This window comes from Malurus melanocephalus, unplaced genomic scaffold (assembly GCF_030028575.1).
Source record: "Malurus melanocephalus ecotype Western Australia unplaced genomic scaffold, MMel_1.1 scaffold_210, whole genome shotgun sequence".
Lineage (NCBI taxonomy): Eukaryota > Metazoa > Chordata > Aves > Passeriformes > Maluridae > Malurus > Malurus melanocephalus.
In genome coordinates, this window is record NW_026623442.1 from 910,855 (window position 1) to 935,228 (window position 24,374).

The 24,374-nt window shown below is 40.9% G+C and overlaps 1 protein-coding gene across 13 annotated transcripts in view; it reads left to right on the plus strand.

Annotated features, from left to right (window-relative positions):
• Positions 1 to 24,374, plus strand: part of BBX (BBX high mobility group box domain containing) — a 132,020-nt gene that overhangs the window by 65,619 nt on the left and 42,027 nt on the right. For 12 of the 13 annotated variants that reach the window (XM_057373931.1, XM_057373933.1, XM_057373943.1 and 9 more), the window contains 4 exons: positions 7,701 to 7,871; positions 9,389 to 9,631; positions 15,744 to 15,942; positions 21,226 to 21,293. In XM_057373931.1, the coding sequence (XP_057229914.1) occupies positions 7,710 to 7,871; positions 9,389 to 9,631; positions 15,744 to 15,942; positions 21,226 to 21,293 (672 nt within the window). In that variant the 5' untranslated portion in view covers positions 7,701 to 7,709. The remainder of the gene's footprint in view (positions 1 to 7,700; positions 7,872 to 9,388; positions 9,632 to 15,743; positions 15,943 to 21,225; positions 21,294 to 24,374) is intronic. The other variant, XM_057373942.1, reaches the window with a different exon arrangement.

Below are 24,374 nucleotides of genomic sequence, written 5' to 3' on the forward strand. Positions count from 1 at the left end.
TAAAATTCCACTTTGACTTTGATTTCATAACTGATAGGCCCTTCAGTGAGGAAGCTGTTGCTGCACTGCCARTGCCCTCCTGGGAAAGATCCATGCATCCAAGATGGGAATATCCATGCACTTGAAATTCATTAAGTATTTCCTGTGGCCATTTTACCTGTGAACTCACTGGCTCTAAAAGGCTCTTYATGCTGAGATTAACCATTTAGTGACTTGTAAAAGCTGGTGAGAACTCCTGGTGATCCAGTTGACAAATCACAAAGATTTTCATTTCGCAACATTGAARTAATGGGAAATGCAGGAATGACAGCTCTCCCTCTGGAAAAGCTGCTCTCCATGCAGGCTCAGGAGCACAAAGCAAATTGTTCAAATTCACCCAGCTCTAACTTGCTAAAAGTCATTGTGGTTTTTGATTAAGCTGTTGCTATGGTCTATGATGCTCTGCAGACAAGCACTCATCTATCTCCTGTCTGAGAGGTGTTTGCATTTTACTGTCTACTTTGTGTTCCTGGAGCAAAAATGCTCTGTTCATAAATTGCTCTGGTGTCAGCAGAGAGTTTTTGTAGTGGGTGTTGTCATTCTCTCCCCTCTGTGRGAGGGAGCATTGCAAAGTAGGTTGGTCTCTGCCTCCTCTGTTTTGAATTTCAGGCATTTGTTCTGCTCACCTTCCTGGGTTTCTTGGTGCTCTCTTCTCTTGTAGCAGCAAATGTAAAAGCAAAAATRTATGTTGCTTTGGAGCAAAAGCATGCCAGAGTTTCCAGGCTGTGTAGTGTGCATCTCTTTCACCTRGGAGCAGAGCCAGGTTTGGTAGTTGAGGTGTCCCAGGGTATCAATCTCCAGGTGAGTGACCTCACCTACATGTGCAGGAAGCCTTGCCCTGCTCCCCATTTTSTGGTTCCTTTGCATTAGCATTGCACAGAGCAGGCAGCACAGGAACCCCCCAGCCTGCTGTCCAGGAACTCCAGGCAAGGGAAGCTGCTAGGCTGATAATCCAGGTGCATTTTTCCCAGCAGATGCTGGTGATCCTCTGGCATGTGGCGTGGTTAGCACCTGGTGTCCAGAAAGGTGGATCTCRCCCTAAAAAATGCTTGTTTTCTGCACTTTACCACCCAGAAATTTTGGCTGTTATTGTGTGTTGCTGGAGTCTTGGCTTGGTGAAGTAAGTACAGCTGTAGCCTGTGACTTACTGAGTGTCTGGTTTTGTTGTTTCTGTTTCTGCCTCTGCGGCTGCTGAAATCTGAAATGAGTCCTGCAATAGCAAATGTCCCACTCTATCTTAAATTCAAGACTACAAAAAGTCTTGTTAYGGTTAACACCTGAGTCTGCAGACAACTGCCTTTTCCTAAGCAACTTKAGGCTTCTGTTCATATGCTTCTGTTTGAGTAAAGATGTTAGTGATTTACAGCCCCAGACCTCTTTCTGCAAGGCAAACTCTTCCATCAGTTCTTTCCCTTCATCTGCACCAGTGAGCTATTTCACAGAGAAAAAAATGCTAAAGTGAGTACAGTTGCTAAACAAAGTGTTTTTCATGCTAGACAAAGCCTGGTTGATCACTTTGCATTAAAAAATGCCAGAGAAAATATTTCTTCTTTTGCATGTCTGAATGAAAAGAGTAGAGCTGAACTTTGAACTCTGTTGACTTGTGTTATATGTTGCTTTTCCTCCTTTTTGGTAGGTATGAAAGGAATATGTTAAAAAAGCCCAGAATTTAAGAAAGCACTGTTGACATTTTTCAATGATCTTGGGATTTAATTTTATATATTAGAGAACAAAGAAAGCAAGCAACTGAGATCTGAGTTTGAGAATAAGAAACATTTAAAAATAYTCTGAAGATGGAAGACTGTGTCATTAAAAATTAACTAACACTTGTAGCAGTGTTGCTAAGTGTTTCGTGTGGTGACAGTCTCTCCCAAACCTCCGCTGGCAAACAGGACCCCATTGAGTCTCAGCATGTCCCCCATTAAACCGTCACATCTCCGAAAATTAGAAAGCTCATTAATGGCTTTCTGCTGTGAAGCAATAAAGAGTATGCTCGCTGACTGGTCAGCAATTAGTGCCGACTAGTTTTTGTCATACATTATAGAAATATTCTGGTTCAGTTATTCCAGAGCTAAAAGAGACTAATTTAAAAAAAAAACACAAAAAACAAAAACCACTTTTTGTATTTGTGTAGGTGTATTTTACAGCTAGCAATCTCCGTTTGCTTTCATTTGAAAATTTAAATACCTCTTCAACTCACTAGAGACTGCTGAGAACATGAACTCATTTCCCAGTCTCCTGCTTCTTTGTTGAAACAGCTCAGGTCACTGACTCGGTAGCCCCCAAAACAGCAAGCTATTAGTGTCATAGTTCAGTCCCCTCTTTTCTCATTAGCATTTGTTTTTATCATGTAGTAGAGAACTTAGATTGTGTAAAACAGAGCAGAAAGTGTGGAAAATCCACTTGAAACCCTKCCTTTGCTCCTTTGTACCAGTAATCTTCATTAAATCAAGCAAGGGCCCAGCTGGGCTCCAAGAAATGTGGAGGGTTTTTTTGAGATAACAGGAATTCAGAAATTCATTTCCACTGTCTTCAAGGAAATGAGTGTTKCTGAAGCTCAGATGTTGTTCCATGGAGAACCTTCCAACAGGTACTATGCCATAGTCACAATCCATGTCTAGGGGATTCTGCATTTGCAGGTCTTGCATTTTTTTCTAACCTGTATGACAACATGTGCCTTAGAGAGAGCACTTGGCTGCTTTTGAAGATCTTTGTAAGGATTTTGGTTGTTAGTGGATTTAGTTTATTGAGTGTAGCACAAGCAGCATTGGCAGTTACAGATCAGCAGTGGGGTGGGAAAGTCCCAAAATTAGTACTGCTGAAGTTGGTCACCTATGTGTTGAAGGTTTTATAAATAACAGAGGAAGATAGGAGAAAAACAAAACATTACTAAATGTAATCTAATGCTTGTTGTTAATGAACACTTCAAAAACAAAGATTTGAAAACAGTTGTGTAATGGAAATAGAAGCACAGGCAGTAAAAAGCTAAACAGTCAGTCTTCTCCCCTGCTYCCCCTCCATCATCCAGTTCTTTTCTTAAGGAATCTTGTTTTGTTTTCCTCTGAAGCTCTATTAGCTGTACATATTTATAAGACATTCAAGAAAACTGTGATTCTTTGATTAATGTTTCCAGGACCAGAAGGACARTCAGCACACACATACAAAAGAAAATTCTTATATTTTTTTGTACTCATTAAATATTTCTGTAACATTTGGTCTGTATATGCACTAAAAGTAGGTGTAGAATGTCACCCTGAAGGTATCTTGCTGTCAATGGATCATGAATGGCAGCCTTGACAGGTATCCTCTAGTGATGTTATAAAGCATATGTGGCTTATTTTAAGCAAAGCTGTCCATACCTTTGTCGTGTTGAAATATTCCTACTTTCTCCCCAGTGGCTGTCACTTCGTTTTTGTCATCCTTAAGCTGAGAAGTAACTTGTAAAATCTTGTTACCTAGTTTCAATGATTTTTAATCTTGCAAACATGTAAGAGCCATTACATCTGCCTTAAAAGATAAATGATACTTTTACTAATATCTGTAGAAAAAATTACCTTTTTTTGTGATACAGTTCATAAATTCTAGTTATTGCAAGCTTTGCACTTTGAGTGTTGTGTATCTTCTGTGCTTTTAAGCCCAGATCTCACAAATATTGCCCATGAGTTGTTCTGTAACTTCCTATGGAACTTTTCTATTTCCAGGCTTAAATGTGTTCTTGAGTTCTTGTAGGGTCCAAGTCCAGCTCTTTATTTGAAAGCTTGCTAGTAATCCCCAGGATTACTTGCCTGGGGATCCCTAAAAGTGAGAGAAGAGCTGGTATTTTTGTTTGCTTCTGTCTGCCAGGTTCCAGTCTCTCATGTAAAGCAAGCAGCCAATGTGCTATTGACAGTGTGTCAAGGGAAAAAAAAAATCAGATAAATAAATAGAATCTTAAGAGTCAGGTAACTGGATTCCATTGATGTTTTGCTATTTAAGAAGTAAATAATGCCAGTAAAACTTTCACCGTCATTTAATCATACATGTATTCTGCTAAATCTTGCCAAAAGCAAGGAAAGTGTCCATGTTAGCTGTATTTTGCATTTGCCTGGATTTTTTATGGGTTTCTCTCATAATTATACAAGTATSTGARTATATCAACAATTATGACTGTCYTGGTTTTGACACAAAYGCCCATAAAAAGGGGGAGGGAGGCAGGGRGGTAGTAAAACAGAAGATGAAGCAGTCCAAAAGCAAATAAGTTTACCACGCTATGTTGGCATCCATTTTTAAGAGGAAAAGTCCCATGTGTTATAATAGAGAATTAGAACATTTTATATTATGCCAATCCTATATTTGACTAAGAGGAGCATCAGCAAAAAGTGCATACCAAAAAATGTCTCTAAAATGTGGGTTAAAACTTGTGGGAACCTGAATAAGTGAAAATGGGAGAAAAGGAATWGGAAACACAAAAGTRTTAAWGAATAGGGTGTGACCCRCCCTTAAGGGGAAGGAAATAATTTTACGTGTTCATGTTATGAATGACTCCCTATTTTATTTGAAAGAACATCAGATATAGAGTATATAGCTTGACATACTTAAGAAGTGAGGGACTTCGAGGCCATACTGTAAAAGTAAAGTTTGAAGTCTGTGACCTCAGTCCTTCCATCAGTGGGATGAAATTCAGGAGGGTTTTTGTTGTTGGCCAAAACAACAGAGAGACCAAAACAAGAGTGAGAGATTCACTCCAAAGCAGAAGCAAAGAGTGGCTTTTGTGTTTTTCTGTGGTAAATGGTGCTTGTATGACAGCCAGGATCTGACTTACTCTGTTGTAAAATGGTTCACAATTTAAAAACAACCTAATGAACATCCCTTGAATTTCTGAAGCTGAGCACACATTTTTATTTTAGCATTAATGTCTGATGAGCTTTGATTAATTTATTCTAGCGGTGAGTGTTTAATAACCAACCTTCATCCATTCCATTCCATTCATGAAAAACAAAATCTATTTTTGAGCTCAGCTGTGGTGAAGAGGTTTAAGGTACTGAGAGCCCCTTTGGGGTTTGCAAGGTGACTGGTGCCTGGCTCTGTTTTGCCTTACCAACCTCAGCATAGAGCATAGGCAAGACCTCAGGGGTGATGGGGGACACATGTAAAACACACTGTGGGATCACCTGAGTCCTGGGAAGTCTCTCCTTGCTCATCCATTCAAGGGCAGCAGGCAGAGAGGTTCCAGCTAAAGACAATGCTGTTATTGAAATAGCCCTGAGACTTCAGCTGAGCTTTGTAAAGGAGGATCATGGAGCACTTCTCAAACATTAATAATTAGTTTCCCACTAACAAGGTAGAAAGCTACCAGTAGTACACATCATACTTAGGACTGATTGTAGATAAGCCGTAAGATTAGCTCACGTACACGAGTGGTAAGGGCTGGTGGACCTCTCCCCATTGTACTTGTAGCATATTTATCCTGCTCAGAAATAGGCCACATGCTTTATTGACCACAGTAATAGGCAGATCTGTATCATTTAGCAATCTCTGAACAAATCTCTGCTACCCACGGGAAGTTCCTGCTTGAACATTAACTCAGCTTTGTTGTTTCGTGTCAGAAAATACCCCAAACAAAAGCAAATGGTGCTTCAGCACATTAGGAAGAGTGACAGATGGGGAGCACAGTGCAGCAGAGGTCACAGTGAGATAAAAACAATTTCAAACATGCATTTTGTGATACTGAGTGGCTTAATTTTCCGCACTTCAATGTTGTTTTGTTTGGTTTTTTTTAAAGCCAAAGTGGTTCATGTATTTGGATCTACTTTGCAAGTCATGGATAAAGATTTAGGTGAAATGGTGTGTGGTTATGTGCTGCATRAAATTCCCTGTAACCTACAGGAGTTGGTTACAGAAAATGAACGTAGGAGCTGATGCTCTGAAATCAAAGTTTAAATGTCTTCCAGGTAGAAGTAGCATTTTGGGGATAGCAAAGTRTGTCAATTATTAGGAAGCTGCTACAAAGTTACAGGGCATCCTTAACTAGTGGGGGGGGGGGGCAGGTACAGTTGACAGGTAGGGAGGAGCTAACAAGCTTCAGTGTACATCCAGCAAAATGCCATTTTAAAATGTGGGTTAAAATTCTGAACCTACTTCCTTCAGTTGTTCTCCAGCAGTGTCTGAAGGTCCTTCAGCTTTCTGCACTGTTGGAGASTGCACGGGAAGCAGCTGCTTGTGCACATTTCTGGTGCAAACAAGGGCACATTGCCAAAATGCCAGCGAGTTAACCAACAAGAAACAYGTGGAAGAGATCATCCCAAACCAGAATTAGTGCTCACTAAATGGGTGGGATATATAGGGTCTGTGCAGGGCTGTACTTGCTGTGTGAGATGGTTTGCACCATGGCTGGGGCAGCTGGTCTAARTGCAAGCGTGGCAATTTTTCCTTCTGCCACTGTAGGCTGAAACATCAGCATTTTACCAGGCATCTTACAGAAAGTAGCACCCTAAAAATGGCCTTGGAGTTACTAGCTTTGRCTATTTCCATGTCCTTTCCCTGAGAGTCAGCAGCACTGCTTCTTCTGACTTTGCCTGTGGGACCAGGGTTTAGTGCCTCTGCTTTATCCTGCTGTGAGAAACCCCTGTAAGACTTCACCCATTTTTATTAGCTTTATAAAGATGTATGTGGCTAACCACTCTTCAGGTTCAGTTTGTTTTGATGTTTGTGTTGTTTTCTTGGAAAGCTAGCCATGCTCCTGTCAAGATTGCCACTGATGCAAMACTAACAGAAGGCTGCAAGGGACCAGACTGTGTGCCAGCAGCACTTGCATGCTGTGTCCTTCAGTACTAAGATGTGATGTGCTGGTTTTATTTATTTATACATTTATTTGTCCCTTAGTTGGGCAGCACATCTCTTAAGTCAGTCCTTAAAATGGTACTTGGGATGTGTTAAGCATGTATTCTTACTAAGAGGCATGCTGAGTTCTGAGGAATTTTTTAGATAAGGACACACACACAAGTTAGGTGTGTAAGTAAATATGATTTGTCTTCCTCATGCACTTGCTTCAGCATGTGGTTTTTGTTTCCTGTGCTCTAAGTACTCTAAGTGTCAGCATAACTCTGGTTGTTCTTTCAGATTCATGTATTAAAATTCACTTCTTTTAGGGAATCAGATTTCCTTATTGCACCTTTTAGAGGCACCAGAGAAATCCTAACTCATAGTATCCTGGGGCTCTGTATTAATATTGCTGTATGTAAGTGCATGATTAACTGATAAGTGGCTGGCATTAGGTTCCACTGTGAGAAAGAGGGATGTCCTGACACTGACATTTTCAGTAGCAAAATATGAAAAGTTGCAGTAGGTACAGGTGTGGGACAGCTGTGGAGTCTCTCACTTGGGCTAAGGAATGACTTCTCTGCCTTCCTTCAGGCAGGAGCATATTTGGGAGCTGGAATAGCTGGCTTCCTTACTTCATGCTCTTAAATGTGTATTACTAGTTACTCTAGGCATTAWGTGGAGTATTAAGATTGCATTAAATACATCCATGCTTATGTTGATAAGTGGAATAAATCTCTACCTATTATCTAGCCAGAAACCACTTGAGAGTCTTGCATTAGTGCCTCATACATTTGTCACTAATTTGATGGTCATTTTGCCTAAGGGTTTGTTGTGAACTTACCAATATATTTGCATGACAGGTCACAGTAATGAAAGGCAGTAGTAGAAATAAGGATCATTCAACAGACGGTGAAGGAACTGGGAAGCGACCAAAAAGGAAGTGTCTTCAGTGGCATCCCCTCCTTGCCAAGAAACTCCTTGACTTCTCTGAAGAGGAAGAAGAGGAAGAAGAAGAGGAAGATATTGATAAGGTAGGATTAATTGGATGCTTTGACCATAGATGGTTAATGGTGGATCAGATTCTCCCTAGCTGTGTTTTTTGTTTGTGTCATCTTGTTCTCTTTTGTGAAGAAACACAGCCAACAAAAAATGATGATGCGGTGCCTGTAAGGCTGTAAAGGCAGGTAGTGACACAAGAAAGTSAATTGTCAATCATGCCTTTAAAATAGTGGACAAATTTTATCAGTCTGCAGTAGTTTTATCTTGTTTTCTTAATGGTTGTGCATGTTTGTCTTGATTGCTCAAAGTGGGTTTTGATGTGCTATTTTAATTGCTTATTTTAGACATGAAGTTGGCTTGTGCTTTGTATCTGCTTCTAGTGGCTCTGAAGGGCATACCAAACTACRAGTTTTCATTCTTTTCAAAGATTARAAAACTACAAAGATTAAAAGAGAAAAAGAAGCAAAAAGCTGTCAACAATTTTTGCTATCTTTGCATGTGAAATTCAGTTATCCTCCAAGAATACTGAGTGCACAGCTGAAGTAATCTGTCTCTGTTTTGACACTTGGTATTTTGGTGTTCAACGACTCTGACCTTACCCCTTTTATATAAGGACCCTACCATGTGGCACCTCACACTTTCWCAGTTAGACTCATTCTCTGTAACAAGAAGTGGGAATTGTTTATGCAGATGTGATGATTCCATCATGTGGATAGCACTCATATCTGTATGTCCTTGGTGCCTTCCTAAAGCAGGAATGGAAAAGTCAGAGCTGAGAAGACAGCCCTGAGCCACACACTGATAAGAGAGACCTTGACAAGGATAAGGGAGAGCCCGATTCTCTGACAGTGCTTTGCTCAGGAAGAGCCTSATTCTCTGTTGACCTTACAGGTTCCTTTCACAGCGTGGTATGAAATAGCAGCATCACAGTTGTGTTGAAGGTAGTTTTCTGTCTCATGCAATAAGTTCTGTACCTCGTCCCTTGTAGGAATGATAAACTGACCTGTAAGTGGAGAGGGCACTTTTTGGCAGCGTATTCTGTTGAGATTTGCCCTCTGTCTCTGCTGGGCAGCTGTGTGGTGGCTGCACTGCTGTGCTGCTCACAGGCTGAGCAGTGAACAGCAGGAGATGGGGAAACAGCTGTTACCTGTTCTGCCCTGGGTSCTCTGTTACTGCAAACACGAGTAGTCAAGGTCCAAGGTAGCTCTGCTTGCCTCATCCCACTAAGATGATTTCTAGGTTGTCAGAAGGTGTTTAGGAAGATGATGTCCCTTCARCCCATTGTTAGTAGAGGATGGTCCTCAGCTTAGAAATTGTTCCACTTGGAAGTYGGAGTTAAATCTTGCAGAGAGCATGAATGTACCTTGGACAATCAGGTGAGGAGTTTTGATGTAGAACTCTGCACCTTCTGGATGAAATGGATGGCCTTTGGAGGCAGCTGTGTGCATCCACGTGCCTCTCCCTCACTCGCACACAGCGCACACGGTCTCAGTCGCGGTGCAAAACGCGGATAACTGAGCTTACACCCCTTCCCTTTCGGTTCTGCCAGGTGCCGCTCCTTGGCCCTGATGGTTTAGAGCAGGATGCTGATGAGACTGAAGATGACGAGTCCTCAGAGCAACGAGCTCGCCGACCAATGAATGCATTTCTCTTGTTCTGCAAACGGCACCGCTCTCTTGTGCGGAAAGAACACCCTCGCCTCGATAATCGTGGCGCAACCAAGATCTTGGCAGATTGGTGGTCTGTTCTAGATCCAAAAGAAAAACAGAAATACACTGACATGGCCAAGGAGGTATGTTCTGTCTGAATGGTGGATGTAAAGGGAGTTCATTACGTATTTGTCTTCTTYTTCTCTGTGTATTAAATGTTTTTTGTGGGATTCTTCTCTTCTCTCTGTTTCTCAGCTTCACCAGTGGGATTATGGTGCCCAGAGCAGCTGCTGTTCTTGCTTTAATTGACTTGATCCTTTGGACCAGAATGAAAAGCAATTGGWCTGTGTACACAAACGAACCTGGCTCTAGTAGTCATTGCTATAAATATAYGCACTTTGTGGTTGTATTGCCTAATAATTTCTGCAGTACACACATTAACATAAGGATAGTGGCCATTGAAAACAATAATACACAGTTCAGTGTCAGCTGACTAGTGATATTTAGCTGTGCATTTGATATCAATAAAGCCGGCCACTGTAATACAGGTGGACCAAACCAAAGGCACTTTCAAGAAATGTAGTCCCTTTTTAAGAATTGAAAAATTAYTAGTGTTTCTTGAAGTACATTCCCTATTAGGCAGTTTTTGGTACAGTGAGATGTGATGAGTCYAATACTCAAATCAGAGGTTAGTGCCTAATCAGAGTCCATTAATTGGGAGCAAGTGAAGGAGATTTATACCTGTATCTCACAAAGTGTCTTTATGTCAACTTTAAATTAGGCTTTTTAAGAAATAGTTTTCATGATAAGCTGTCACCAGGAAGGCTATGATTATTGACAGTAGAGTGAGAAAGACACAGCCAATTACTTTGGCCAATAATATGACCCTAAAACAGATCCCTGTGATTAACTGTGTGATACAGATTGTGGGTAACCTTTKAATTCAGTCTTAATAAAAATAATGGAACACCAGTGAGAAGGAAAAAACATCTCTCGTTTGTTAGTAATTGTAGCCCACTATAGGAAGTGTGAAACGGTTGGGAAAACCATAACCCACGCCTGCCCTATGACCTGAAGGTGTCTGCTGCTGTTAACACGATGTAAGGTCTGTCTGTTCACTAGATCATGTGAGCATGGAAAGGTSTACAGGAAAAACAAGGTGTTTAGTGTAGCAGGTCCTGTTTGAAGCAGGGTCTGTAGTATCTCTGTAGTTCCTCATCTGTGGCACAGTATTGAAACGTGAGTCTCAGCTTTGTCCAACCATTCCAGTTTTGTTCCACGTTTCCGCTTACGAATTAGTGATATTGCTCTAAACGTGTGTGGAAAGGACAATTAGAAGATTCAGTACAGATCAGAGAAAGGAAAGATGAGAATAAAGGTATAATTTTTGAAAGAAACAAACCCGATGCAACTGTATTTCTTTTGCAAGAAGCCTTTTGCCTTCTGAAGGAAACTTGTTCATTAAGAAGGAAAATAATTGCAGAACTTCTTTATGAAGTGACAGAAATGAAACTATTAATCATATTGTTGCAGAAATCATTGTTCCTGTAGTGGTTTGTTTGTTTGGGTTTTTTTTTGACATGAAGAACAAATTGCATATTCAGCATCAAAGCGGAGCAATAAATCTCAGTCGTTTACATCATTATAAGTAGTTCTAAGAATGTGTAGAAGAGACTGTATAATTTTTATTCTTTAAACAGTGTATGTTACAGCAATAATTAGCAGCTGTAATGTGCTATTGAATATATTTGGGCTTTCTTCACCGAGCAGCCTATTCTGTGTGTGTTTATTGGTTGTCTTACTGTAACACTTGCGTTTCACACAACCACAGAATGGTTGGGGCTGGMAGGGACCTCTGGAGATCATCCAGTCCAACCCACTGCTCAAGAGGTTCACCTAGAGCAGGTTGCACAGGTTCACCTGTAGCCAGGCTTAGTGCTGACATTGTCAAAAAGGGGCTAACGTCAACTATAGTGAGAACCACTTGTTGGTATTTTTCTTTCTCCTAAAAAGAATTTATTTAAAAATCAAGGTGAATGCCTTTGGAAGAAAATAAAAATATTGTTRTACCAATGATCTTCTGTTTGAGCATGTGAATAAGCTCACTGAGGTTTAAGATGTAGTGAGTAATCTTCTGTTCCCTTATGTAGCTTTTCAGTGTCCTTTGGTTTCCATATTTCACTGTGCAACCTCTAGCCATGGTGCTGGTAGGGCACACATTTCCCAGGGGACCCTGCTGTCCCTAAAACAGTCTTGTGTATCCTGAGCATCCAAATCACTCCTTCAGAGATACAGGTGGGCCTAGCATTTTGGAAGACAGKGAGGCATCCAAACTTTGGGCCAGCCTGGAATTATGAGAGGTTTCCTAGTAGCCTGGACATTGGTCCCTGACTCCCACTGAGAGGCTGTTCAGGTCTGTAGTTCATTCAGGCACTTTGGAAAATCCCATTGCATACCTGTCTGCACCTTGGGGTGCCTTTATTAGGTGGAAAAACTGGCCCCACACTCCATTTACAGTCTTGTGGTTTATGGTCTCTTGTAGCAACAACTGCCCTGGAGACCTGGTGCTGCAGGTGCAGAACTTGATGTGTGCTTCTGCTGGTGTTACCTCTATAAGCAGGCTTTCTATTTCCATCCTGCAGACTTCTTAGATCAACTTAGCTKTGGAAGTTTCACTGTCTAGGATATAAGCCCAGTAGCTGATGAATACAACAAAAGGAATCAGAAGTGTTGCTGCCACTTTGTAGCATTTTCCTTCACCGAGGGGAAATTAATTGGGCCACTCCTAAATATGCACCAGCATTTTTATTTACCTCAGTAATAAGGGTAGTGTTCTTTTGTTAACTCTTACAGAACGTACTGGGAGTGTTCAGGTGCCTTTAAAAGTATCTGCTGAGATTGTTATTGTTTAAAYCCTTTTCCCTCCCTGGAAGACACTTCATTTTTAAACACATCTTTGCATCAGCAAGATCCAGACTGTCAGGATTGTTTCCTGTAGGGAGCAGCCTGATAAATGTGATTAGACATTGGCATGGACTGCCCCWGGAGGTGTGGAGTCACCATCCCTGGAGGTGTTTAAGGAAAGACTGGACATGGCACTGAGTGCCATGGTGTAGCTGGCACGGTGGTGTGGGTCTGTAGGTTGGACTCGATGATCTCAGGTCTTTTCCAGCCTCACTGATCTGTGATTCTGCTGCCATTCAGTGAGCTGAGCTGAGCACTTCTCCCTGCAGGTCCTCGGCCAGTGGTGTTGCAGGTCCAGTCAGCCAGAATGGGAGCTTGCTGGCCTTGTGGTGCCTCTGCTTTGGCAGCTGCCTCAGAATGGGAGGGGACAAAGGTCCYGCTTTGCTGGCTGGAGTTTGGCAARTCCACTGGCTGACGTATGGACTGTAAAGCGTAACGTCAACTCTGCATCCTCCAGGAGTGAAAAATGGAGTGTTGTATGTTCTGGGGATTTTTTTTAATGTCATATCTGTGGGATTTATGTGACATTAAATAGCATGCATAGCTGTGCTAACAGCTMCCCTGAAGTGTAGCTGGAATAGACCTGTGAGCTGCTGTTCCTACMACAACTAGAGAAAGCAAATCTTTTTTTATTTGGTGATGAAAGCAACTCAGGGAGTTTAAACTTCAGTTCTGAAGTGGCACCAGTCTTGCTTCATAACACAACATTCTCCAGGCTTCCACAAAACAGAAATAAGGCATCAGACCAATCCCACAAACACATCTTCCATATCTTACATGGAACTTCAGGACATGACCCTGCAGAGCAGTCTCKGCCATTTGTTGTGGAAAGCAAGGTGGTGTCTTTGCATTCCAGGTTAAGTACTTACTGTTTGGGTTGAGGTTTTTGTGGTTTTCTTTGGTTGGTTTGGTTTGCCTGTRTTTTGRGGTTTTTTTTAATCAATCTTAGACATCTACTTTGACTAGCTGTGTTGAGTTGCTGTACTGCACAGTTGGGCAAAGGGAGGAAAACAGTAAACTCCACTATTGTCTTTGACCTTGTCTTGTTACTGGGTAACTCATTTAAGTTATCTTCTCATCAGCTGGTAAGCAAAATCTTACTTGTTTTAGGCCTCGGTCTAGTAGTTACAAAAAGCAGTAATGAAAGGCTTTCGGAGATTTGGATCAGACCACTGTATGCATTTATAAAAAGTACCTCTTGGCCATTGTTTAGCTTTTAAAATTTTCTTTATGTGTTAAAACTGAACAGTTCTAGTGAGTTGTCTTCCCTCAGTTGGCTCCCTTTCCTTCAGAAACTGCAGTTAATGTTCACTTCTTGKCTTTGCAGAGAAAAAAAAGACATTAATACACCAGCTCACTTGAATTGCTCTTGTTGAAAACTGATTAAAAGCTTATTGCAACCTCGTCTCACAAATAGCACGCATTCTGGTTCTCATTTGATGGGCAGCCTGTCGGCTTGTCAAATTACTCAGTAGAATAATTCAATTACTCCAGGCAGCATTGCTGATATGAGGAGCTTATGTAGCTTGTTGCTAGCAACTCCGTGCTTTTCAGTCTGCAGGCTGGAAACATGATTTGTGAGTGGGCTGTGGCTTTAACAATGGAAGGCAAAGCTGCTTCGATGTGTATTTCCTTTCCTTCTCTTCCCTTACCCTCCCTTTCCTTTCCCTTCCCTCCACCAGGCTATTTTTGTGATGTACTGAGCTCCCAAACCAAATTGAGGGAAAGGGAAAAGGAGCGAGGTGTTGCAGTCCTTACTTTGCAGATTTAATACATACACCCTATTCAGAAAATTCAGCGTGTATGTGGGTCAGCGATCCCTGCAGATTTTTATTATTTATAGCCATTTCTATAAATACAGGACTTCCCACAGCAGGGTTCAGGCAGTGCTGTGTTTCTTGTAAACCAAAACATTTTTATCTGTGCYACGGTCTGGAGGTAGCAAGTGCCAGCTTTTAGGTGAAGACAGAAATGAAAGAAAGCAATGCACGTGCAACGGTGACCCTGCCACAGRGCAGGGGGTGTTGAGCTGGGAAAACTCTGTAATGGCTCTAGAAGAAGRCAAGGATTTCAGTGCTATTTCTGTATTTGATGCCCAAGGGATTTTTTTTTTTCCTCTCTGCCTGTGTTTCTGTGCATGCATGTGCATGAAACATAGGTGCTTCTCTGTGCCATGACTGGGACTGTGACAGCTGTGTGGGTGGGAACATTCACAGAACAAACTTCCTGCATCTGCTCTGCCGTGTWCTTCCAGGCACAAAARCTRCTCARGAAGGGGTATTGGGTTCCTTCTCCYTGCAGTGAGCCCTCGTACTTGCTGGGTTGGCTCCCACAGCAGCAAGTGCTGTGCACCCCTATCAGTTGTTAGGCAAACATCTGCAGCTGGAATGTGTGGCATGTTCCTCTGATTTCGCCAGTTCTCAACCTTGCATAGCAACACATGTTAAATACTGAAATGTGGTCTTTCTGTTACTGTTAGCATTCAAAAATCTTGGTTTGACATAGTTAGTAAGATTCTCGGAAAAGGCTGGTGTTTCATTTTGTGAATAAAATAGATTCTGGTCCTTTCCCCTACCCTCCAAACGATAGGATTCAGACTTTCCCCCCATCCCCCATATGTAGTCTGGCTTGCTTTGTTTTTCTGCCTCATACCAAGAACATAGCAAACAACTGAGATGTGTACTGGGTGCTCAAGGCCGAAGAATGTTTTAAATGGTCACAGTTTGTTTTATGCAGCCATACAGCATGGTACATTTTGGAAGGAGCACTGCAATGGGGTATCACAGGATACTGAATATGACATTRTACTGGTTGTAATTTGGTTTTGGTGCCTGGTTTGGGAAAGCATATCCTCAAATATTCTAAAATACAGAACTATTAGAGAAGAATGAATGCAAGGTAAGACATTATGCTGCATTTATTGCTAAATACATGTTTTTATTTGATTCAAACTAGAAAGTAAACCTGCAAAAGAATTCAAGTATCCATGTCTCATAGCATAAACATACAAGCACTGGGGAGAAGTCAGCAGGATCAGAATTTCAGCCTGCTCTGGGTAATAGACCCTCAGGAGAGGAAAGAGAAACCCCACTTTTTGAGATACAACTCACCTTAATATTTCTTCGTAGCAAATTGTGTTGGCAGTTGGACTCTAAGCATGTGATTAAACTTTTAAAAAATCARGATATTTTAAGGATTAGTTACTGTATTAAATCCTCTTGCATGCAGTGTGCTTTATTGCCCTGTGTATAGTATACCATGATAACTGATAATTTTCCTTTTCTTTTCTAGTACAAGGATGCATTTATGAAAGCAAACCCAGGGTACAAGTGGTGCCCCACAACCAACAAACCTGTGAAAACCCAGGCATCCAGTGTTACRAGCAGGAAAAAGCTATGGGCCATTGCATCAGACTCTGCAAAAGACTTACCGAGCCCAAGGAAAGTMACCAAAAGTGAAGAAATGCCACAACTTAACTTTGGGATGGCAGGTGAGATTTCCATCCACATTTCTCAGCTGTWGCATCCTCATTTGGCTTAGGGATGTGGTATTGAAATTGAACTGGGATAGCAGTTTCCTTTGCTACACATGGTAGTGTCCCAGATTGCCAAAACTGTGGTTAAACCTGTGTAACAACTTTTTAAAATGTACTAAGGTACATGATCTATTCTCAAGAGTCAAGTCCAGATATGGGGTATCCTACCTCATACCCTATTTGGGGCCTAGGTTTAACTGATTTTTGATTCCAGCTTATCAGCTGTTAGAGACTTTCATTCTCTGGTCAAAAAGGAAAGTGCTGATTGTGTGCATTCTGTTTCTCTGTCAGAATGCTGTACTCTGGTAATTTACTATTTGCAAAAATAATTTCTGGGTGTCTCTGAAGTTTGATATGTTAATATTCTTATAGATTAATGTACCAGTGGGACTGACTTTTTGYATTTAAGTCAAGAGAAGCATAATTTTAATTTCACTTAAATGTGCTTTTTTGCCTATTATGTCTTGGAGGAGCGAATTCTAAACTTTTAAACATTTGAAAAAAAAATGTGAAGAAGTGAAGGTGGAGTGCCTGAACTGATAAAAAGCAGATAATCTTTCACTGATATTCATAAACAGCAGAACTGTTGTAATAATGACCTTGAAATACAGAGACATTAATGTTAAATACTGGCAGCTTAAGAACCTAACAGTTAAGGTAGAAAATATTTTCCCTTGCCATTTTTTTTTCCTTTTTTTTTCCTTTTTTTTTCCTTTTTTTTTCCTTTTTTTTTCTGATTTAAAGTTTCAGATGCATCAGTATTTATAAAATTAGAAACTTTGTCATATCCTACCTGGTTTCTGACAGGTGTGTAGCAGGTAGGACTTTTCTGCTTAGAGAGGTTGTGAGCTRGAGAGTAGAAAATGGTTTTATGGAACGAGTGTAAAAGGATAAAAAGGGATAAAGAGGCATGTATACCTTAGTGTATAGTGGTATGAAAATTCCTGTAATGAAATTCCTTCTGGCTCCTAAGGAACTGTGAAATGTGATCAAAATARAAGTTTATCATGCTGCATAGTTCCAGTGTATGGGAGACCAGTTCYAAAAACCACAAGCCCCTTCAGCCCATTCTGCTTTTGCTGTCAGAGGAGTCATTTCTATGCTTCTYARGGATTTATTGACTTAACACAAAGAMCAAGTCTTAGTCTACCTCTCATSCATCCCCAACTGCTCCTGCTGTGCTATCCCAGAGTAGAGTTTTTGAATACAGAGGTCTTGAATCAACCAGCACCTGTCAGAGACAGACAAATTAAGAATTAATTAGAAATTAATCTATGACTATCTGTAAAGCCATTCATTTTTGAAGAAGGTCCTTTTATGCTACATATGATAGTTTTTATTTTTTTTCTCTGCAGACTGAGTCAATGGGCATAGTAATTCATAAGGATCTTGCTCCAGCCCTCATGCCAGTGAAGGCTGGCAATATCTYGGGCATAAGAATAGCTCATAAAATAATGACAACTTCTGACAGAGATATTAGCAGCATCCCCATCATGACAAGTGTGTCATGCCAAATGGATTACTGCTTTGTGAACTATATACCAGTTTGTGCTAAATATGTTTATTGTGCTCCTTTCTGCTTGGCTTCACATGATAGTTCAGTGCAACTCTCAGACTTTTCCTCAGTGCAATCTCTTTTAAAATCCAGGCTGTATAGTTGCTGATGACCTGAAATATGACTGAATCACCTCAAAACACTTTTACCTTTGAAATGCCACTGCCTCTCTTGTATCTTCAAAGCAGGTAGCTTCCTCAGGACAGAGTTCATAGGATTCCAGAATCATGCCAAGAAATCGGTTTTATTTGTTGGTCATTGCTAATCATGTCGTGATTGCTTTTTGTATTTTATATTCTATTTTGTAAAATATAATATGTAGAGAGTAAGATCTTGTTTTGTTTCTCTAAGTCCCACACAGGCTGTATCTGTTCTTTATTTTTTGGCTTTACTAGAATAACCATCCCACAGGATGAAGTCTCATCCTGACCTACCATTATGTCAAGAAGCTGAGGTGTGGCACCAGCATTGAGTTCTGACCCGCAGACCCACTAGTGGTGTCTTTGATCACTGAGCCTGGAAGCTGTWTCTGAGCATGCTTTTCTCATGACTTGGCTCACCTGTTCTGGGGTGTAGGGCAAAGATGACTGCTGTTTGCAACAGCTTTGCCATACAAAYGAGCCAGTTTCTCAGTACTCGCATATTTTTGCTTCGGAAGAAAACCATCCATGCCAAAATGCTTTTTAGTGAGGCAAAGGAGTGGAGGAAAGGCACTTCTAGAGTAGGCTATATCCCTACAGAAATGCAGGTTTTCTTATTTGGAAAAAAGCTTAGTTATGCACCCAGGTAAAAGTTGGTTGAAGCTGGTTCCTGCTGGCCTTCTTCCTGCTTAGCACTTCCTCAATTTGTTGTTTCCTCTGACTGAGAAATGGTGATGATGAACAAGCCAGCCTGCCGAGTCTGTAACCATCCCAGTACTAACAAAGTATGTCTTTTCCAGAGAGATGGTTTTAAGTTTCATCAATATTAAAAGCTGGTRAGAAAGTCACGAATTGCCTTCCTTWGAATTCTGCAAGTCAAATGTGTGTGCCATTTTCTCAGTACTATTGATTTAAGAATAAATGCAGTAAAATACCCCTTAAAATTCTTCTTCATAACAGTAAGCTCCCAGTGCCAGAAAAGAAACACTGTTGTGCTGAGAAGGCACTATAAGCATATRGCAGGGTTTGGATATATACATTTTGTCTTCCCTTAGGTGAAGTTACTGTATAATTGGAAACTTTACTRGAAGGATTTTTGTTTTTATCAAGAGCAGACAGACACCTAAGCACCAACCCTCTGCTACATCTGCACATAAGTTGTTCAAGCATCACATTAAACTTCTATTTTCCATTTATCTGTCATTTTTTCCTTCCTCTTACTTTTTATATTTTAACAAACAGTTTAAGTATTTGCTTACTTGGGGAGAAAAACACTAAACCCCACTTCTGCCTTTGTCTTCCTATGATAACCTACTTATTTAAAAGGCAGAAAGGCAAAACTACCAAGAAGATACTTAGAAGAGGGGCAAGAATTTTACACTCATAAGCAGGATGTTCTTGAGATGCCTAAGACTGGGGAGGGGAAAAAGGAGCAACAGGTAACTAAAATAAAGCCCAGAAGAGCAGCTGGGAGTCATCAGTGTGATGTGGGTATAAGAAAGTGCTGTAATGCAGTTTGTCAGGCAAAGTGTTTTCAGGACCCCCCTCATCTGATGTGGTTGCCCTGCTGCTTGTCCATATTCAACAAAGAGGAACTCCACCTGGGATAACTGCACAGGAGAGCTATTGTTGTTGCTGGAATGATGGGAGATGGGTGTGCTTGAATTGTTTTGACCAGGAAAACAAGTGGAAGAAGAGCAGGGACAAGTCTGTAAATGCAGAAAAGGGAGATACCGTTTAGGGAAACAGTTACTGATCTTAAAGATGTGTGTACCAGAAAAAAAAACATGTACTGCCTGGCCTCTGAGTATATTTAAGCGAAAAACTGGAAGAAAGCCCTTAATGCTTACAAGATTTGGATCCTGCCAAAGCTTTCTGAAGTAAATAACGTAGAAAGCAGCCAGCCAAGGGCTTATTGTTTAATAAGGGGCTCAGTAAGTTTTTGGTGGCCCTGGAGATCTCGGGCATTATCTTTCATGATACATGCTCACTTTTCACTTTCTAATTGCTCTGATGGCCTCTGCTTTSAAGGACTGAACAGTTTCTGATCAACTACTTGGATGGCAAAAAGTGCTATGCTGACAGGATCATTTACATATATGTAATTGTGCTTAGATACTTACTGGCCCTTCACATTTTCTCATGATTAGGTCCTAGACTTTTGATAGTGCCTTGTCTCTTCAYAGAAGTGTGCTATAATTTTTTCCTTTCTTATTTAAAAATAAAAACTTCTAATTTCTTTTAAAAAAACACAGCCTCCCCCCAATGCCTTCTACGTGTTTATTATGGTGAAGGAAAAAGTTAATTCGAGTTGAATATTGGGTTTGAAGCTAGGTGCTMTTTAGGATATCTGTTTAGTGCTGTTTAATAATAAGCCACTCTTCTATCCATGAGGTAGTGAGTGAGCTTGGTTTATTTACATTGTTCTCCTCTGCGTCTATTTAATGCTTTTCTAAATGAAAATTATTTAACAAACTTACCTTTGTGAGTGTCAGTGAGAGATGCTGTCTGCAGGAAAACTTTGGGCAGCRTCTGTGGCATTGAATTAAACAGTATTCCCATTAATTGGTCCTTAATCATCTATAGCACTGAATGATTTGGGGGTTTACAGTTTCAGGTTCGGCCCATGTCAGCAGAAAAGATCAAAAAACTCCACTCATATTGTGGCAATTGYGTGAGACATCTGGCCACTCTCTGTCTCTCTCTTTCTACATGACACTTAAATCCTGCCCCTGCATTGCTTCTAAGGCATTCCCCCAAAATCAGTCTTCATAGTGATGAAGAGCAACTGCTGTTCTGAGTGGAAGAACTAYACCATGAGTAATGTGATGCCACTTCTTGTCATTTTTGGAGTTCCTGAGGTGCAGGAAGGCTGGAGGGGGAAAGCTGTCAGTATCAAATACTTGGAGAAAGAACATTTATATCTTCATTTTACTTCCCTCAATTATATATTGTATTGGCAGGGCAACAAGTAGGCAGGCAGCTTGCCTGGCCAGTGCCTGTGCTGTTCTGGCTTGATGCTTCAGAGCTGTCAGGCTGGCACTTCTCACCACTAAATACAGCTCTAAATTAGAGATAAATGAAAACAGAAATTTTGCTTCCAAGCTTGATCATGTTGTTTTGTTCCAYCCTTTTATTTGTTCAGTGGCTAAGGAAAGAGCCACTCCCTTGGTAGGAGCATCCACSGATTTATACACCTGTGCATTATTAGAGCCTCTTTGTGTATGTTTATGTATGAGATCATTACAGTTGCTGTTTTAAAGATATTCATCTCTGTAGTACATAAAACCTTTGGCAGTAAAATTGTAAATCCATGCAATGGGGTGTTAAGCACACAAATCCAATTAAATCCTTCAAACAGCTTTGAAAGCCTTCCCAGAGGGTACAGAAATGGTTATTTGTGATTCTCTTGAACTGCCTTTTATGGCAGCTTGCTGAGAGTGTCTGTGACAAGTAGTCTTCTGGGGCTTTAGTGGTGCAAGTGGTAGGTTTTTTAAACAAGCAAATGAATCAACTTAATACTTGGTTTTACTCTTTTAACAGATCCTACACAAATGGGAGGCCTGAGTATGCTGCTTCTAGCAGGGGAACATGCACTTACTGCACAAGAGGTAAGAAACTCTCTTCTCTCCTTTACCACGATCTCTCAGTTTAAAAGGAGTATTTGACCAGTGAGGAATGAAATTTAGGGCACATCTCAGGTAACCTCAGCTGGGAATGAAGTGGGAGGCTTGTATCCCAGCTGTGGATCTRGAGGCTGAGCACAGTTCAGTATTAACTCTGCTGATAGCTGATCACACCAGTCAAGGCTGCCCCATGAAAGGGTATTGTCAGAGGTAGAAGGGTTGAAATACAGTGACTGTGTTAACACACAGGTGGTTTGCAAGCTTTTTTGGGCCAAGATGCTTGTGCACTGCCTCACACAACTGTGGCCTYGACACTAACAGGTAAATAAATAAATAATTAATTTACTACAGTCAGCATCATTGTATATGCATTCTGAAACTGTGCAAGTGCTAACAGGTAATTGAAGTATTGCAGTCTACTCCTATTCACTAAGTCCTTATGTCTGAAAAGAAGTTTGTACTTCAGTTGCCATCACAAAAGTGTTCTACATTTTTGCAAAGGAGTCTCTGTAAGTGTTTTGCATATCTCCAGTAGTGCAGAGATCTCTGGTCTTTCTTTAGACTAATTGTTAGTATGATTTATTTTTAGGCCAACTTTGAAAATTGTTCAAAAATTGGCTTCTTTATTGGGTATATTTAGTAGTCACTGCTAGAGTAARTCTCCAGCTCTAGGAAGGAGTTCTCTTCTGTTGTTGTTGTTACTGGGAAGAAAAGCAATAATTAACCTATTACGGGCAGTGCATTTGAGATGTATTGCTCCTGTACTGCCAGGACTCCTCAGTGCTTTGCAYACCAGTTTTAGCCATGCAAGTTTTTGTGCTGTGTGGATACTGGCATTCTGTGCTGCAGCATGAAAAATAAGAAACACTAGTGCCAAGGGAAATGAAAAGAATTACATTATTTTGTGCTAAAATTACGCTGTCCTGTACTTCTCAAACTTGTAATCTCTCAGCTTGGAGCAGAGAAACTGTTTTTACTATGCTGTTATATTTAAATGTGAGGGAAGGTATATTGTAGTCACRTGTACTACATTCCTTTGAAGAAGGTCTTTGCTATGACCTTGAGAGCTGAAGTGTCTTGATTTTACAAGTGCCTCGAGTAGTGTGATTTCAGATGGCAGTGTAGGAATAAAATCTACATGTAAGTTTAGAGTCAAACCCAAAAGGATGTTGTGTGATTATTTTGGTACGTGAAAGTTTTTTTAATCAGAATTTTCTTATTTTGAGCAAAAGACGTGCTTCCCATGTGCCTGTATAAACCCCCTTTTCTGACAGAAATGTGCAATATGACTAGTTGGGGATTTGTTGGCTGTTGTTAGAATCATGATGGGCCATAACTTAGCCCGTATGTACTAATGAGTTACCCTGTTCTAATTGTCCTACCCTGCCTGACAAGGGATAGAGCACTTTCCCCAGGAAACAGCACATCTCTGATTCTTTTTGAGGGTCCCCTTTGTAAAATACCTCATCCAGAGCAATCAGGGTGATGGGCATTCTCAAAGGGACCCAAATGAACAAAGTTCAGGCTTCCTAACTGCGTGTTTGCAGGAATTAAGTCTCCAGCTGCATGTCCAGGTGCTGGAAAACTTGCTCAGTTTCTATTCTGTGGCAGCCCTGCTTTGTCTTCCATTTTTTCTGTGATTTCTTCTGTTTCAGTGGTGAATAGATAGAGAGCAAATATTTCTGAGGCATGTATTTCCCAAATGCAGTAATGATCCTAAGCCTATTTAGTCTTGAGTAACTGAACATCTCTTCTGTCTTCATACCCTCAGGCATGTGGGCAGAGGAAATGTAAGATGGTCATCTTTGCATGCCTTCAGGAGAATCTATGGCTGAATTTCCAGCTTATGGTCTCACACTTAAATCAGCATCTGAAAGGTTACCAGAACATGCTAGGAGGTGGTATGGCAGGCTCAGAAAGCAGCTCCAGAGTTCACTGTAGAGTCAGTTGTGTTGCATTAGAGTTGGTATCCACTTTGGACAGAATGTGGTGTTCTTAGGTGACTGCTGAGGTGTAGTTAGTGAAGAGGTTCAGAAGTTGCTTTATTATGGAGAATACATTTATTGTTTTTATATGCACATAAGTATATAAACACACATTGTGCATCTAAATCCTTGGCATTTCAATTTAAGAAAGAAGGACTGAGACAGCATCATTCTTCAAAGAATTACTTTTACAAATTACATCAGGTAGTCTCTATTATCATTAGTGTGTGTATATACTTAAGATACAAGTGCACAGACGTGGTTCTTAAACTGGGGGCCTGCCAGACTCAGGATTACCTGTCACTGTATGTTGACATATGTATGGTTGTGCAGCCTTGGGTGGCCTTGTAAGCATAAYCTTAAAGTTGTTAATGGAGAGTAGAGCAGCTCTGGCAGAGTTTTGCTCAGCACTTGAAAGAAGATGAAGGGCATTGTCCTTAGAGGTCTGCTAATCCCAATTAAACGTATTCAACGCCTGCTAATGTACTGCCTAGTGAGTGCTAAATGAATGGATAGGGGTTTTTCAAGTGAGGTGTTTAATCTTAAAGTTGTTGGAAGCCTAGATGTCGGGTAACAAAGTGACCTGCGAGCAAGAGGATGGGAAGAGGCACAACAGGGATATTTACAAAATTGTTTTGAGGCTTCAGTTGCCACCTCTGCATGTTGCTGGTATGTTCCTATTTTTTCAGCAGACTAGAGAGTTTCTCTTCTGATGATAGAATTCGGTGTTGGTAGGTGATGGATTTCCAGGCAGCAGCTGGAGTTACTAAGCACATAGACAAGAAAAGCTACAGACCTTACAGGCAGTGAGCAGAGAACTTGGATATGCAGTGACTTTCCAGCTGCATTTTGGATCCTTTCATCAGTTACACCACCCTGTGGTGTTTGAACACATTGTACTGAACACGGAGCAGAGATGCGGGACGGGTGTAACACATTGAACACGGAGCAGAGATGCGGGACGGGTGTAACACATCGAACACGGAGCAGAGATGCGGGACGGGTGTAACACATTGAACACGGAGCAGAGATGCGGGACGGGTGTAACACATTGAACACCGAGCAGAGATGCGGGACGGGT